This window comes from Hyperolius riggenbachi, chromosome 3 (genome assembly GCF_040937935.1).
Source record: "Hyperolius riggenbachi isolate aHypRig1 chromosome 3, aHypRig1.pri, whole genome shotgun sequence".
Taxonomy (NCBI): domain Eukaryota; kingdom Metazoa; phylum Chordata; class Amphibia; order Anura; family Hyperoliidae; genus Hyperolius; species Hyperolius riggenbachi.
Genome location: NC_090648.1, coordinates 249,703,801 through 249,722,087, shown reverse-complemented (window position 1 = coordinate 249,722,087; position 18,287 = coordinate 249,703,801). Strand labels below are relative to the sequence as shown.

The following is an 18,287-nucleotide window of genomic DNA, read 5'->3' as shown; positions in this document are numbered from 1 at the left end:
CAATTCTCATACAATGCTTTCCTATGGGAAATCAAAAACTCATACCATCAGCATGAGTTTTTGAGACTTTAAAAAAAAAAAAAAGAAATTTGAAAATGATTTTTTCACTTGACTAATATGAATATTCATTTAAAATGCATAACGGAAATGCATGAAAAAAAAACTCATAAAAACGCACCCCCCCAAAAAAAAGCACAAATGCAGAAAAACATGTAAAAAACAGATGCTTTTCTGCAAGGACAAGTGTGACCCCAGCCTTACTATACTGGTACTTTTCTGCAGGCAGTTTGAATATGTCTGGCACTTTGTTTTGTACAATTAGATTCCTTTTACAGAGGGCTTCCATGTTTGTTTGTAAAACCCCATGTTCACTACAAGTGTGATCTGCCTAATGTCTGGAGCGAACTCCAATCACTCATACACTCTCCACAGTAACTTCCCCACAGAAGGCTGGCTCCATTCCCTTCAACTTGTGGTCACACAACATAGCTTAAAGTGGAGGCAGACTGTCATGCAGCCCAAGTTATGTGACCTCTTCTGAGCATTTCCTCAGTAACTACCCCAACATTAGTTATTTTTCTGTGATCTACTTTTAGTATCTACTGAAAATGCCTGTGAGCAATTTGCTGGTGACACTGGTGAGAAGCATACCCAGGTGACAACCTGACGTCCAGTTGGACAGCAGTGTCACCTGATGCCAGAGGTGGCCTTAGAGTACGCGGGGCCTAGAGACATATGCTGTGGATACACATACATACATACACATACACACACACACACACACACACACACACACACACACACACACACACACACTCTGTTGTATAGGTTAGATAGGTAGGTGCCTCCAGTATAGGTTAGATAGGTAGGTGCCCCACAGTATAGATTAGATAGGTAGGTACCCTGCAGTATAGATTAGATAGGTGCCTGCAGTATAGGTTAGATAGGTAGGTGCCCTGCAGTATAGATTAGATAGGTAGGTAGGTGCCCTGCAGTACAGATTAGATAGGAGTCTGCAGTATAAATTAGATTGATAGGTGCCAGCCTGCAGTATAGATTAGATAGGAAGGTGGTTGCAGTATAGATTAGATAGGTAGGTAGGTGCCCTGCAGTATAGATTAGACAGGTAGGTGCCCTGCAGTACAGATTAGATAGGTAGGTACCCTGCGGTATAGATTAGTTAGGTAGGTGCCCTGCAGTACAGATTAGATAGGAGTCTGCAGTATAAATTAGATAGATGGGTGCCAGCCTGCAGTATAGATTAGATAGGAAGGTGGCTGCAGTATAGATTAGATAGGAAGGTGGCTGCAGCATAGATTAGATAGGAAGGTGCCTGCAGCATAGATTAGATAGGAAGGTGCCTGCAGCATAGATTAGATAGGTAGGTGCCTGCAGTATAGATTAGATAGGTGCCTGCAGTATAGGTTAGATAGGTAGGTGCCTCCAGTATAGGTTAGATAGGTAGGTGCCTCCAGTATAGGTTAGATAGGTAGGTGCCCCACAGTATAGATTAGATAGGTAGGTACCCTGCAGTATAAATTAGATACCTAGGTGCCAGCCTGCAGTATAGATTAGATAGGTAGGTGCCCTGCAGTACAGATTAGATAGGTGCCTGCAGTATAAATTTGATAGATAGGTGCCAGCCTGCAGTATAGATTAGATAGGTGCCTGCAGTACAGATTAGATAGGTAGGTAGGTAGGTGCCCTGCAGTATAGGTTAGATAGGTAGGTGCCCTGCAGTACAGATTAGATAGGTGCCTGCAGTATAAATTAGATAGATACAGCCCTCCCAGAGGGCCTGTTCATCATCTTGGGCGACTTCAATAAGGCGAACCTTCGGCACGTGAGGCCCCTCTATAAGCAGCAAATCACCAGCCCTACCAGGAACTGCAACACCCTGGATCACTGCTACACGGTTCACAAGAACGCCTACAAGGCCACCCGAGGAGCCCCCCTGGGAAACTCTGACCACAACACAGTACACCTGATCCCCTCCTACAGGAGGCCTCTAGAGACTTCAAAGCCCATCATGCGCTTTGAGTCCTATGGGAGAAAAGCGCTTTACAAATGTGTATTGTATTGTATTGTACCACCAAAACCGTTAAAAAATGGACTGCGGACGCCAAACTGCAGCTCCAAGCTTGCTTTGAAACCACCGACTGGACGGCTCTGGAGGCACCTACCCTTGATGAATGGGCCGAGAATATCTCCTCCTACATCACCTTCTGCGAAAAAGCGTGTATCCCGTCCAAGTCCTTCAGGGTCTACCCCAACAAGAAAGCAATGTTCGTGTAAAGAGAGCAAAAGAGGACCCAGGAGTGGCACTCCCTATAGCATGAGCAGGGTTGTGTGAGTGAATAAAAAAAGCACTAAAATCTCACCATACCATCTGTGGTCGCCTCGGTCAATAGCTGGGACGTGTGCTCTGCGGTGTTAAAAAGAATTAAGCACCAATACGACATGTAACTGTAGAAAAAGAAAGATAAATTCCGGGCTCCTTCCGTCCAGTGTTATTTATTGTAGCAAATAGTGACAGACATCCATCTGGATACCACAAACAATGACTACCTCATCCTGGTGATGTTCAAAGGTGATGGTCCGGTGGAGGTGGGGGAGCCAGGGCACAGGGTGGGACAGGCGACGGCCGTTTCGCGTCTATACAGACGCTTGGTCACGCTGCGTACCACTTTACTGGGCGCTCCGCAAACTTCCGGTATATCACGGGGTAAGCCCCGCCTCTTCCGGAATCCGCGTGCACCGTGTGTGATTGGAGGGAGAGGGTGGATGAGGCCAGGAGGCGTGTGTGCATTCGGCTGGAACTGCCGATACCAGGGTGCTCAGCGCGTAATCCCGCCCAGAGGGGCGGGGTGCGCGGAAAGGCTACGTCCGTCAGGTTGGATATTATGGACACGCAACGCTGCGTGCCGAAAACACGCCCACCGCGTCCATGCTTCAACCTTGGCGTAAATGGTGGCCATGGTAACGCATGCCACAACCACCAAACCTATTCGGCACAAAAGGGAGGCGTGCGTTCACATCTCCCCTACCTGTTAATATCCAGCAGTAACACAGGGGGGACCACATTCCAGTCCACCCCTGGTCGCCAGCAGCACAGTACCTCCTGTCCACAATCATCCTCCTAGGTGTTATTGTGACATATGTGACATAAAACCTAACAAATTTGGAAAACAGACATACAGCAGAACATACTTGATAACCAAAAATAGGTGTATACCTATAACTCTGGGAATAGCATATACTGGTAGAGAGATACACAGGTCCTGTACTTAGGACATTACAGAAATTGGGAGGGACCAAACAAATAGGAAATGCCAAAAATGACAAGTGACATTATCAAAACTACAGACAATCACCATTTGGAACATCATCAACATTAAATTAATACAAAACCCTTACCCCCAAGGGCCACAGCTCTAAATGACATATAATTAGACAAAGGACAGTTCTTCATCTTCATCATTGGACTCGACGACCTCAAGGGTCTAACATACAAGCCAGTTCAATTTTGTCGTTCAGGCCCGCTGGGCCCAATGCATCAGTCCGTAATATAATACGTGTTTCCCTTCTGAGGAGTAATTTATCTCTGTCACCTCCCCTTGTTGGAATTTCCACCTTCTCGAGCACCGCAAAGGTTAAACCCTGACTTGATTTTCCGTGTACATCACACATGTGCGTTACTAATCTTGTACCGCTCTTCCCTGCCTCGATGGTACTTATATGCTCTCCTATCCGGACTTTCACCGGCCTAGTGGTCTGCCCTATGTAAAATTTCTTGCAGGGACAGAACAACACATATACTGCATAGGCGGTCTGGCAAGTGAAAAAACATTTGATTTTAAAATCAACACCCCCCACCTGGATGCATTTCGATATAATCATTTTGGGGCAGAACTTACAATGCCCACACCTGAAGTTTCCTACAGGGGCATGTCCATCCAACCATGACGGTGATCTGGGTGTTATAAATTCACTCCTGGTAAGCATATTGGCCAGGGTGGGTGCTCTTCTGAAAACAACTCTAGGGGGTCCTTCCAGTTTCTGGGCCAATTCCGGGTCACCCTGGACAATATCCCAATGTTTAAAAATACTCTCTCGAACCTTAGAAGCCATGGGGGTATAATCAAAGGTAAAAACCAAATTTCCCCTCCCGTCGTGTTCCCTTTTGTTTTTATTTTTATTTTTCCCCTTCAAAAGTGATCTCGAGAAGGTGGAAATTCCAACAAGGGGAGGTGACAGAGATAAATTACTCCTCAGAAGGGAAACACGTATTATATTACGGACTGATGCATTGGGCCCAGCGGGCCTGAACGACAAAATTGAACTGGCTTGTATGTTAGACCCTTGAGGTCGTCGAGTCCAATGATGAAGATGAAGAACTGTCCTTTGTCTAATTATATGTCATTTAGAGCTGTGGCCCTTGGGGGTAAGGGTTTTGTATTAATTTAATGTTGATGATGTTCCAAATGGTGATTGTCCGTAGTTTTGATAATGTCACTTGTCATTTTTGGCATTTCCTATTTGTTCGGTCCCTCCCAATTTCTGTAATGTCCTAAGTACAGGACCTGTGTATCTCTCTACCAGTATATGCTATTCCCAGAGTTATAGGTATACACCTATTTTTGGTTATCAAGTATGTTCTGCTGTATGTCTGTTTTCCAAATTTGTTAGGTTTTATGTCACATGTCACAATAACACCTAGGAGGATGATTGTGGACAGGAGGTACTGTGCTGCTGGCGACCAGGGGTGGACTGGAATGTGGTCCCCCCTGTGTTACTGCTGGATATTAACAGGTAGGGGAGATGTGAACGCACGCCTCCCTCTTGTGCCGAATAGGTTTGGTGGTTGTGGCATGCGTTACCATGGCCACCATTTACGCCAAGGTTGAAGCATGGACGCGGTGGGCGTGTTTTCGGCACGCAGCCTTGCGTGTCCATAATATCCAACCTGACGGACGTAGCCTTTCCGCGCACCCCGCCCCTCTGGGCGGGATTACGCGCTGAGCACCCTGGTATCGGCAGTTCCAGCCGAATGCACACACGCCTCCTGGCCTCATCCACCCTCTCCCTCCAATCACACACGGAGCACGCGGATTCTGGAAGAGGCGGGGCTTACCCCCGTGATATACCGGAAGTTTGCGGAGCGCCCAGTAAAGTGGTACGCAGCGTGACCAAGCGTCTGTATAGACGCGAAACGGCCGTCGCCTGTCCCACCCTGTGCCCTGGCTCCCCCACCTCCACCGGACCATCACCTTTGAACATCACCAGGATGAGGTAGTCATTGTTTGTGGTATCCAGATGGATGTCTGTCACTATTTGCTACAATAAATAACACTGGACGGAAGGAGCCCGGAATTTATCTTTCTTTTTCTACAGTTACATGTCTACCCCAACAAGCCCTGGTTCAACGGCAGGCTTCGCCGACTTCGGAAACGCAAAGAGGAGGCGCACAGGTCTGGCTCCTTAGAGGAATTCAGAGAAGCTAGGCTCGCCCTGAAAAGAGAACTGCGATCGGCAAAGAGGGCCTACACTGAGAAGCTGGGGCTCTGCCTTTAGTCCACCAACACACGGGAAGTATGGAAGGGCCTGAGAGCAGCCACAAACTTCAAACCAACATCCCAAACGGCAACCCCGAGCCGTCGACTGGCGGAGGAGCTCAATGAGTTCTACTGCAGGTTCGAGCAACATTCCAACCAACCCGTAGGCAAATCCGCATCGACCTCTGGCGTACTCAGCGCCCTGGCTCCTAGCGCTGTTCTGGAATCAGAGGTACTCCGGAAGCTGAACCCCAGGAAATCTTCCGGCCCGGACGGAGTGTCGTCTGTCTGCCTGCGAACCTGCGCCGATCAGCTAGCCCCTGTGCTCACCTCCTTATTTAAGAAGTCATTATCTGATGGTACAGTCCCCTCCTGTTTCAAGAGGTCTATAATTGTACCAGTCCCAAAAAAAACAGGCAGTTCCGAGCACAATAACTTCCGCCCAGTGGCCCTAACCTCTAACATCATGAAGCTCCTTGAGCGGTTGGTCCTTGCCCACCTGAAGAGGTCCACGGACGCCCTTTTAGACCCACTCCAATTTGCATATAGGGCAAACAGATTCGTGGAGGATGCCATCAATGTCAGCGTGGCACACATCACTGAGCACTTAGACAGGCCGACCTCCTATGCCAGGATCCTGTTCCTAGACTTTAGCTCAGCGTTCAACACGATCTGCCCTGACATCCTGATCACCAATCTGACACAGCTCGGAGTTGATCCCACTCTCCGAGCATGGATCAAGGACTTTCTGACAAATAGAACACAAACACTGGTTCGCACGACAGCCGGGGGCCCCAGCCTCTCTCACTTGCTGGGGCCCCTAAACCACCATGCAATACCCAGAGGGAAATGTGGGCGAGCCCTGGCTCTCTCACCTCCAGGGACTTCACCCCCATCACCTCCAAACTGAATGCAAACTGCAACACACACAAATGCTTACTACCAGTTCAGGCATTTTCCTACCTCTATCTGGCCAGCAGGCGCCAGTCAGCCAATCAGGTGCACTGTCATACACCCTTTGCCTGCCATACCGATCTAGCAGGATCTGCACAAATTAGCATTCAGGTGGGAGGCTTGGTTGGACGCAATCATTGATTACATCTTTTACAGGGACCGCCGCGTGTAGGCATCTCCCACACAGTCCCCTCCCTAACCACTCACCTGTCAAGTGCATCCTGGTAGCTGCAAAAACAGAAATTTAAAATTTTTAAATTTCTGTTTTTGCAGCTACCAGGATGCGGTTGACAGGTGAGTGGTTAGGGAGGGGACTGTGTGGGAGATGCCTACACGCGGCGGTCCCTGTAAAAGATGTAATCAATGATTGTGTCCAACCAAGCCTCCCACCTGAATGCTAATTTATGCAGATCCTGCTAGATCGGTATGGCAGGCAAAGGGTGTATGACAGTGCACCTGATTGGCTGACTGGCGCCTGCAGGCCAGATAGAGGTAGGAAAATGCCTGAACTGGTAGTAAGCATTTGTGTGTGTGACAAATAGAACACAACAGGTGAAGCTTGGCAACTATTACTCCAGCATTCGAACCACCAATACTGGGGCTCCACAAGGCTGTGTTCTGTCATCTCTACTGTTCTCCCTTTATACCAACGACTGCATCTCATCCGCTGACTCTGTGAAGGTCATCAAATTTGCAGATGACACCACCATTATTGGCCTTATTGGAAGCAACGGAGAGCATGAATACCAGAGCGAAGGTCGAGAGAATATGCAACTGGTGCAGGGAGAATGACCTAGTTCTCAACACAGCAAAGACTGTTGAACTAGTTGTAGACTTCAGGAGGAACCCTCCCCCTCTCCCGCCTGTCCTCATTGGAGGAACAGAAGTTTCTACAGTGTCTCGGTTCGGTTCCTCGGCACGACTCTCACCAATAATCTGAAATGGGGGCAGAACACCACTAAAATTCAAAAGAAATCCCAGCAGAGGCTGTTCTTCCTGCGCCAACTGAAGAGATTTGGCATGCCACGGGAGCTGCTGGCCAGCTTCTATACTGCCACCATAGAATCCATCCTCTGCTCCTCAGTCATTGTTTGGTACGCGGGCGCAACGGCCAGTGATAAACATAAACTGCAGAGGGTCATAGCTGATGCAGAGAGAATCATCGGGTCTCCTCTTCCACCTCTTGATCTCCTCCACTCCGCTAGATTGAGGAAGAGGGCCACCATGATCTCCCGTGACCCCTCTCACCCTGGCAGCCACTACTTCAAGCTCCTCGCGTTGGGCCGCCGCTTCAGGACTATACCATCCAAAACCCCCAGGCGGAAGAACACCTTCTTCCCCCAGGCCGTTCGGTCACTGAACTCTGACCTTCCCCGGTCCGGCCTGCACTCGTAATTGCCGGGTCGGCAGCTGGTCCCTGTCGCTGCCTCCTCGGTTCTTATCCGGAAACGGGGGCCCTTTACTAGCGTCTACCTGCATCACTATCTGTATATCTGATTACTGCATTTCAAATTGTATGTGTTGTTGTATCTCTCTATGCCATGTGTACCACAAATAAATCCGATTATGGCTCTTGCTGTACTTGGCGAAATAAAACTGATTCTGAGATAGGTGCCAGCCTGCAGTATAGATTAGATAGGTGCCTGCAGTATAGATTAGATAGGTGCCTGCAGTATAGATTAGATAGGTAGGTGCCCCGCAGTACAGGTTAGATATGAAGGTGGCTGCAGCGGTGGGGAGAGCGGGCATAGTAGTTAAAACTTATATGTCATCATCCGATCCTCACAGCTACCATCTATTTCCTCTCCCAGCAACTGTGTATTGGCAACAGCGCCCCCTATGATGACATACGGTCACGTCATCATAGGGGGCGCTGTTACCAATACACAAATGCTGGGAGAGGAAATAGATGGTAGCTGTGAGGATTGGATGAAGACACGTGAGTTTTAACTACTATGCCCGCTCTCCCCACCGCTGCAGAGGGTGCGGGGCCTCTTCAGGCGCAGGGCCTGGGACGATTGCCCCACTTGCCACCCCCAAAAGCCGTCTCTGCCAGATGCAGAATTGGATTGGAAGCCAGCTAATTAATGCTCACTGGCTTCTACAGTATGTGGATGGGTGGTGCCAGCACTGCTATTCTATATGTGGGCCACCGATATTTAAAGGTGCAGTGAGCTGAATTTAAAAGTTATACATTTTGTGTTTGGGGGCCAGTGAAAAAGCTTCTGGGGGCCGCATTTGGCCCGGAGGCCGTAGTTTGAGGATCACTGCTTTAGATGTTCCTCAGGAATGAGTTTCTATCTGAAGTACGCATACTTGTCCCACAATGGCCCTAAGCGCCTCCTCCTCACAGATCTACCAGGATGGATTCAACCCCACCCAGCAGCAAACCGGTAACCACTCCTACCCCACCTCCACAGAACAGTGGAAAATATTCTGCTGGGAATAAGGCAGTGACTGCCACCAAAGCATTTGGTACAGATTGTTTCAGCTGGAGGACCCTGAAAAGCAGGCCATGACCATGGTTTATTAAAGGAGAACTGTAGAGAGAGTTGTATGGAGGCTGCCATATTTATTTCCATTTAAGCAATACCAGTTACCTGGCTATCCTGCTGATCCCCTGCCTCTAATACTTTCAGCCATAGACGCTGAACAAGCATGCAGCAGATCAGGGTTTTCTGACAATTTTGACAGATCTGACAAGATTAGCTGCATGCTTGTTTCTGGTGTGATTCAGCCACTTCTTCAACCAAATAGATCAGCAGAGCTGCCAGGCAACTGGTATTGCTTAAAGGGAACCTTAAAGTGAACCTCCGAACAAAAAATCTACTCAGCAGCACTGAAAAGGCTTGGTGTTTCTTTAACAGTTTCACAGCATCAGAACATTGTTTTTCTTATCAAAGCATCATTTTTACCTAAGCTCCACCCATCAAAGAAAAAAAGCCTGGGCTTTTTTTCCCTGATGCTGTGCAGAGCATGATGGGATTTCCTATGTTGTTATTCACGTTGCCTAGCAACTGGGAGAGGTGCTCAGGACACAGGACAGCTGGAACTGTGTCTCATGCTCCCTGTCACCTACTTTCAACCAAAAAGATGGCTGCCATCATGAAATCAAACATTTGCCTGTTCTTTTAAAACAGGGTGGGTAAGAGATTATATTACCTATCTATTTTAATTAACATAACTAATGTAACTTAATGACAGTATGTTTGTTTAGGCTGGAGTTCCTCTTTAACTGAATGGGGGTAAAGAGTTTCACTTACCTGGGGCTATTACCAGCCCCCTGTAGCAGTCATGTGCCCTCGGAGCCGCTCTGGAATCCTCCAGTCCCCCGCTGTCACTTAGTTTCGTTTTTAACGACTCACCAGTCGGCCGGCCGCCATGTGTATTATTGGACGCATTCCCTACTGCAATTAGCGCTGTTGCGGACCGCAACGCCTACAAAAATACGCGTTGGCGCATTCCGCACGAGTAGATATGTGGCAACGCATATTTTTGTATGCGTTGCGGTCCGCAACAGTTCAGTTAAGTTCAGTTAAGGTTCTCTTTAAAAGGAAATAAATATGGCAGCCTCCATATACCTCTCACTACAGTTCTCCTTTAAGCTTCAAAACTGTACAGCTCTAGATAGAATTTAGTTTAAAATTAAATTATTTCACTTGTAAGCTGTTTTATTTTAGTTTAAGACGACTATGGTTGACACAGCCTTAAACATTAAAGAGACTCCGTAACAAAAATTGCATCCTGTTTTTTATCATCCTACAAGTTCCAAAAGCTATTCTAATGTGTTCTGGCTTACTGCAGCACATTCTACTATCACCATCTCTGTAATAAATCAACTTATCTCTCTCTTGTCAGACTTGTCAGGCCTGTGTCTGGAAGGCTGCCAAGTTCTTCAGTGTTGTGGTTCTGCTATGAACTCCCCCATCCAGGCCCCTCTCTGCACACTGCCTGTGTGATATTTAGATTAGTGCAGCTTCTCTCTGTTCTATTATCTTTTACAAGCTGGATAAATCCTCCTCTGAGCTGGCTGGGCTTTCACATACTGAGGAATTACATACAGGCACAGCTGTCTGCACTCTGCAGGAAGAAATAGCCTGACACTTCAGTGGAAGATAGCTGCAGGGGGAAAGAAACACACAAATGATCTCTTGAGATTCAAAAGGATGGCTGTATACAGCCTGCTTGTGTATGGATGTATTTTCTATGTGTGGACATACTGTACATCAATCTACTTCCTGTTTTGGTGGCCATTTTGTTTGTTTACAAACAAACTTTTTAAAACTGTTTTTAACCACTTTTAATGCGGCGAGGAGCGGCGAAATTGTGACAGAGGGTAATAGGATATGTCCCCTAACGCACTGGTATGTTTACTTTTGTGCGATTTTAACAATACAGATTCTCTTTAAGAAAAGAAAGTGCAAGCAATGAATAGTTTCCTCTTGATGCTATACTAACACCCAGGAATATATTATGCAGCAAAGTTATTGTGAATAGTTCAGTAAAAGGTCCAGCAGCAAGTTGTTATCAAGTGCCTTCAGTGAGGGGATAGTGCATGTGATGAAATGCAGTTGCCATAACAGTTCCTAGCCATGCTCTCTGGGGAGGAGTGCTGGCTCTCACACTCAGCAGCTGCACACAATTACATACACATGTCGTGAGAAATTGGACTTTTCTCCTCCCCTGTAACTTTCTACAAACACAACATGAAGTCCTTCTGTGAATTACTGGGGTACAGGGATACTCCACAGCTCAGCATAATGGATTCTATTTTAACGGCTGTACAGCAAGAAAAATATTTTTTGAGCTATTTTAATACATTGGACTGGCCAAGACTGTTAAGTCTAAGAGATTATTCATCTATTAAACACAGGCCTGTGTTGTTTCAAAGCCACAGCAAAGCTGACAAGTTTTGCTCTCTATAATGATGTGAATTTATAATCCGCCTGTAACAAATGCGGACAATTCTGCAACAGTTTGGAACTAGAGTGCTGGTGTGTTCGCATGGTACATATGTAGGTACTAGCAGCTCCCTTGCAGGATTAGTTAGATGCACTATCTGTCCCAGGGAGGACGGTAAGGATATGTGCTCCTATTCCCTAGATAGGTTTTGATGTGCTGAATGAGTGCATGTTTGTGCTATGCATGTTACAGGGCCAGAGTTAGGACACATACAACACTGGGCTACCTCTACGCGGTGTATGTGACTATGCAAGACTTTATTCTTGTAACAAAGATCCCAGCTTTTAACTTCGCTGTAGGGACAGCATTAATTGCTACATGATTTTTGTAAATGAATTCGCATGAGTGTGCAGAAGTTCATTTTGATGTCCTGCTGTTTTGCTTGCCACACCCCTTCCAGCCCCTCCCCCATTAAATCTACAAGTGTTTAAATGTCCTAGCTGGATTTTGTGTTTTTTTAAATGGAACTAGAGAAATAGGACATCATTTCAGGTGAGACTGTAATTTATTCACACAAAACATACAGGCTGCACAAACAAATCAACGAAGAGCACTCTGGGCTGACTTGATAATCTGGGACTAAAAGCTCTATATTAGCATCAGTACCTCAGCAATATGAAAAACACCAAAAGCTTCATTATGAAACCTACTGTGCATTTACATTAAAGATCCATAGGGCGTAAATGACACACAACTGCCTTCCTTTCCTGTAATTCTATAAATAATAAACCAAATAATATTTAGCACCTTTCTTTTGCATAACACAGAGCCAAAAGCAATTACCTCAGGTATGGCTATATGTATAAAGAGTTAGGAATCACGTATTCACATTATGGCCCTTTTCAGGTTCCGAGTTTAAGGTGTAAGGAGGTGTGACTGACAAATGATGAGGTATTATAAATTACTAGTGACCTTAGCCCATTTAAAAACAGGCTATGTCTGTCACCGCTCATCCGCCGCGCATGTAAACGCCCACCAAGCTCTCGCACACGCCCACCCCTCTTGGCCCCGTCCTCCCATGCAAGCCGTGCATCATTCCCCAGCTCTCCTCAGTGTGTCTGCGTCCCTCCCTGCACATGCGCACAACAACAAAAAAACCACACACACAGGGACATGGGATGCAGAGACACTTGCTGATTATTATATAGGATAGTTCAGAGAAGGGTATTAGTTCTAGATAAAGTGAGAAAGCTTTAGGATTTCTATGCAACTTTTATTGCCGTCTAGTTTGCCCCCCTTTACTTCCTGTTCCAATGAAAACAAAGGCACATATGCAATTCACTTTTTCTCCTAATTTTTCTCCTGGGTGATATTTTCACATCTTGTCATAAACATGCCCTTTAAACCAGCAGCAAGTTAGAAAATACTAAAAACTATTTTAATACTAAGTTTTCACCAACTTTTGGGCACTTTTTCAATTATAAAATGCAGAAAAGTTAATTTAAAGAGAAGTTGAAAATTATCTCCTAGGAGATAACTCAAGAGAAAAAGTGAATTGCATATGGGCCTAAGTGTTTTAAATCCTGACAAGCACATTAGTAAAGTGTGGAAAGTGTTAAAAGTCCTGTCAGGCTGTTAGTGATGTCTGTCTCTGCTGAAAAAAATCATAATTTCCTGTCTTTCTGCCTTTGATATGACTACCCAGAAGGAGAAGGATGATTAAGCTGGAATTCTAAATGTTACGCATGGCAGCAATACAGTAATGTTTTACTGCCAATTTCTGTAGGCTGAACCATTAACAGAAGATTATCAAGAGAAACCAAGGATGAAAATAAAAAGAATTTATTTCACAAACGAGCTTCAAAGAGGCCCACAAGTAGTATCTACACAAAAAGGAAGCATACAAATAATGCGTGTATATACTGTATGTGTGTAATCTGTGGATAGACTGGAAATGGCATAGATGGCAAAAAAAACCACGAAAAACCTTACAAATGCCCCAACCCTCCCCCATGCGTCCAGGAAGTTTGTCAAGGAATACTACTCTCCATAGGCTAAATGAGTTGTTCTGCAAAGAGCCAAGTAGCTCATCTGTACACTGTTCAGAGATAAACTGTCACCCAAAGTGATCACAACACATTTTCGAGCCCCATTTAGCCCTTTTCTGTATGTAGCATGAAATAAGAAGCATCTCTATAAAACAGAAACGCTGCCAGTCAGAACTGGGAAGGTGATAGCTGTATAAATAACCACAGCAGGACTTGGGTAGAACTGCAGCGTGAAAGTTTCTACAATGCATTGTACTCCACACACTTGGATGGATCCGTTGGGAAATGCTTCTGGCAGATTGTCATTAATCTTTTCAAGCCCTGCAGGAAAGAATGAAATCGGTACAATTATCAAAATGCTAAGGAAACATGGGACTAAGTCAACGGTTCACTCTTCATACTGTACAGACATTGAGAACCTTATTGAGAACACCTGCATGAAGGAAGAAGAGCCCTCAATTGCCTCTGAAATAACCTGAAACTGATTAAAATATCTGGCACCCATTATGGTTTATTCTGTATTTAACAAAAATCTAACTTTTAATGCAATTGAATATTGTATACAATACAAATTAAAACGACATGGACAAAGGGAACAAGCAATCCATGTAGCTCTCAGAGAACCCTATTCTAGACTAAGCAAATCAAAAGGACACAGCAGTAAACGTAACTAGAGTCCCTGGTTTTCAACAGAAATATTTAGATAAGTCCTGTTTCATGCAGATTGCAGCTTTTCATCTAATACTAAAGGTGGCCACACACGATACAATAAAATGATCCGATTTTACGGCAATTCGATAAAAACGATCGGCTCTCCTGAAAAAAATCTAAAGCTTTTTTTTCATTCGACTGAAAAATCCGATCGGATTTCCCGTTTTTTTCTATTTTTATCTATCCGGAATGCCAGATATTTTTCTTCAATTTCTCTAAAGATTGTATGGTGTGTGTTAGATTGTCAATTTATTAATATACACACCCAAGCAATTTTCTCAGTTTTTACATTTTTATCATAATTGGGGAAAAATTTAATATAGGTGTGTGGTACATTGGCCATATTTTTGAAATGTTACAATCAGTCAGAAAAATTTATTGCAATTCTTAAATTGAACAGATATTTAAAAAATTGTATGGTGTGTAGCCACCTAAAGGGAAGGTCCAAGCAAAAAAAAAAAAAATGAGATTCACTTACCTGGGGCTTCTACCAGCCCCATGCAGCCATCCTGTGCCCTCGTAGTCACTCACTGCTGCTCCAGTCCCCCGCTGGCAGCTTTCTGACCTCGGAGGTCAGGGCCAAATTGCGTACATTTTTACACATTCCCGCTAGTGCAGGATCATTAACACATACATTTTTACGCGTTAGTGGTGAAACGCGTAAATTTTTGTTCCTGCACTAGCTGGAATGCGTAAAAATGTATGCAATGTGGCTCTGACCTCCGAGGTCAGAAAGCTGCCAGCGGGGGACTGGAGCAGCAGTGAGTGACTACAAGGGCACAGGATGGCTACATGGGGCTGGTAGAAGCCCCAGGTAAGTGAATCTCATTTTTTTTTTTTGCTTGAACCTTCCCTTTAAGAATCACTGTTTTTGAACAGGAGTTCTTAGACAGTACCCATTTTTTAGGGCATGTTTTTTTCCATGGTGTTTGAGAGGCAAGGCCATCCCATGTCATTTTTAATTGTGTATTGTTAAATATGATAGTTTAATTTCATAAGAGGAGTTCGATTATATTGGAGCGTACACCTCCTATTCTTTCCGTTACATTATTACTTTTTTTGTACTACAGTTTGCAATGGGCGTCCTTCCAAAAAGAACAGGTGTGGGGTCCACACTGGCTGCCCAGAAGAACGCAGGAACAAAGAAGGTGAGCTAATGTGAGCACCTTCTGCAGTGACAGTGCGTGAGTTAAATGGAGAGGTGGTGTATTTTACCAGCAGCCTGGCACTCGCCCTCCTTACTGATGCTCTCTACTTTGCTACAAATTCTTGCTTTGATCTACCCAATCAGGATTGGCTTACAGAAATTCAGATAACTGTCAAACATTTCTTGGCAATACACTAAGCCAAACACCCCCAAGGTGAAAACAGGCTCTTGTGAAGTTGTACCCAGAAAACAAATCTGTTCATCGGTACTAAATGTACAGAGGGAGAAGCATTCTACCATAAGCCCTTGTTGATGTAAGTACCAGACCATGCATGACCTAACAGTTACAAGCAATTAAAGAAAGAGAACATCCAGTGGGGGATCGCAAAGTCCACCTCTGCTGTGGAAACTTTCTTTGAAACAGTAACAAAAAGAGAGCAAGGTGATTATGAGGAGCTCTGTAATTTTGGGGACACTACTGTATACAATTTCTAGACAAAATGGTGAGTAACTTAAAGAGGAACGCCAGTGAAAATAATGTAATTAAAAAGTGCTTCATTTTTACAATAATTATGTATAAATGATTTAGTCAGTGTTTGCCCATTGTAAAATCTTTTAAATCCCTGATTTACATTCTGACATTACATGGTTCAATAGATTACAGAGGCACCAATCAGAATAAAATACATTAAAATTGCATAAAACGGGTATTGGATGATCTACCGCCCCAAAAATGACACTGATATTATTAATCATTAATAATTTACTTTTACTGCCACAAATTTTGCAACACGTTTCGCGGGTCTGTAGCCCGCTTCCTCAGGCAGTATAAAACAGGAGCAACTGAAGTGTCACCAAAGCGAGTGTAGCGCCTCTGTCAGACAGAGATGCTACACTCGCTTTAGTGACACTTCAAGTTGCTCCTGTTTTATACTGCCTCCAATACCCCCCATTTTATGAAAATGTAATGTATTTTATTCTGATTGGCGCCTCTGTAATCTCTTGAACAAAATTGTATCCACTGGTTGGATGGGTGTGATCACCCGATTCTGTCTACGGAGAGCGACTTCTTAGCCTGAGAGGGGACAAGCCTAATTTCCCCGCAAGCGCTATCAGTGGTTGCCTACACCCAGCAACCCAGTTTTGTGAGTATTATCCTTCACACACAATTTCTACTCATCCAATCACCAGAACGCATTATTGGGGCTCTCAATTTTTTTTTTTCCTCTTTCGCTTATTTATTACATGGTGCTATTTTTTACTGTTGGCAGGTGATGTAGCTGCTGCATGCTTTTCTTGGCAGTTGGAAACAGCTGTAAACAGCTATTTCCCACAATGCAGCAAGGTTCACAGACAGGAAACTGCCAAGAGTACCTACTCAGAATTTCTTTGTGGGAGGGGTTTCACCACAATATCAGCCATACAGCGCCCCCTGATGATCTGTTTGTGAAAAGGAATAGATTTGTCATGTAAAAGGGGGTATCAGCTACTGATTGGGATAAAGTTCAATTCTTGGTTGGAGTTTCTCTTTAAGTATGTACTTACAGTAACTTTATAGTATCAGAGAGGGATGCAAAGAACAGGAGCAGCCCTAGAGAAGTTTTGGAGCTATGCAATGAGGAAGACATTAATAAACAATTGGATGAACAAAGAGGGCAGTTAGATTATATGCAACCAAAACAGGAACTGTAAAGCAATGTAAAAGCAAAGTCTGACCTTCATTCTGAGGTGAACTGGGAAGTTAGTGCAGTCATTTGTAGGCGCCATCACCTCAGAATTAATTCTAAGTATAAGAACATTATGTGTGATCTCTAATTAACAACATGGTGTGGAGTAACAGTTCTATCACAATCCAGAGAGATTAGTGAGAGAGAATTTCTGACTGTTGCTTCTACCTTAATTTCTGGCAGCAGAGCATTTAATCTAAGTGCAGCATTACCACTTAATGGCATGGCAGGAGAATCATTTCACCACCTGACACCCCGCTTCTACTACAGTTACTGCTATAAAACCTAATCATTCTTGTTCCTAAAGCGTTCAATGTCTCAACAATTAACTTAGGTTTACGCCAGTGGAACTTTTTACTAGCACTTTTGATACGTGCTTGTTTTGGCACGATTTCTTTGCATGGGCTCAGAGCTTTATATTAAAATAGTATGAGCTTGCAAATCAAGGACAAAGAAAGGCACATAGATCATGTGTCCATTGTTTAATGTTACAAAAATAAAAGGGGCCAAACATCCTTATTGTAAATGAATTTTGGGCTCAGCAAATATTACCACATAACACCCTCCCTTGAATAGTGTTCCTTAGTAAGCATTTTATGATCAAAAAAAAAATACTGTATATATAGCCAAGTGATCACACAAGTCCCTTTTTTATACCTCATTCTAGATGTGGAAGAGTGACGCTGCACTATTAGCATATACCATTGTACTTCCTGCAAACACCCCTGATGAGGAGGGTAAGATAGACTGTGTTTGTTGTGGATAAAAAAAAAAACAAAAAAAAACTGGAAAACAGCTTTTGTGGAGGTTACATGACAGCATTCATCTACAAAAGAAAAAAAAAAAAAAAACGGAAAAACAAAAACCACACTGTGCTCTAGCTAACCCTTCCCCCCCCCCCCCCCCCGTTTTTGTTTCCTTTTAACTATTTCCCTACTTAAAACCTACAATACCCCTGCTATGCTGAGGACACCCAGCTACAGTATATGTATCATTCAAATCTGGCGGGACCACTCTTATTCCAAAAATAAACACATGCTTAACTGCGCTTCGGGAGTGTAATTTCAGAACATGTTTTTTTGGCCATTATTTTCCCAAGTAGTAGCATGTATGTAGTGAACAGCAAAGGGGATAGTATCAAACTTTGGGGCACACCATATTTTAGAGGTTTGGACAGGAAAGCCCCAAGGATACTCTATGTTCTGCCAGCCACAAAAGGAGGAGTAGAACTACTGGAGGACTA

At 44.4% G+C, this 18,287-nt stretch overlaps 1 protein-coding gene across 4 annotated transcripts in view; it reads right to left on the bottom strand.

The window, feature by feature from the left end:
* Nucleotides 1-13,237: 13,237 nt before the first annotated feature.
* Nucleotides 13,238-18,287, bottom strand: part of PRPF18 (pre-mRNA processing factor 18) — a 56,771-nt gene continuing 51,721 nt past the window's right edge. For all 4 annotated transcript variants that reach the window (XM_068276143.1, XM_068276144.1, XM_068276140.1 and 1 more), the window contains one exon: nucleotides 13,238-13,780. In XM_068276143.1, coding sequence (XP_068132244.1) covers nucleotides 13,700-13,780 — 81 coding nt within the window. In that variant the 3' untranslated portion in view covers nucleotides 13,238-13,699. The remainder of the gene's footprint in view (nucleotides 13,781-18,287) is intronic.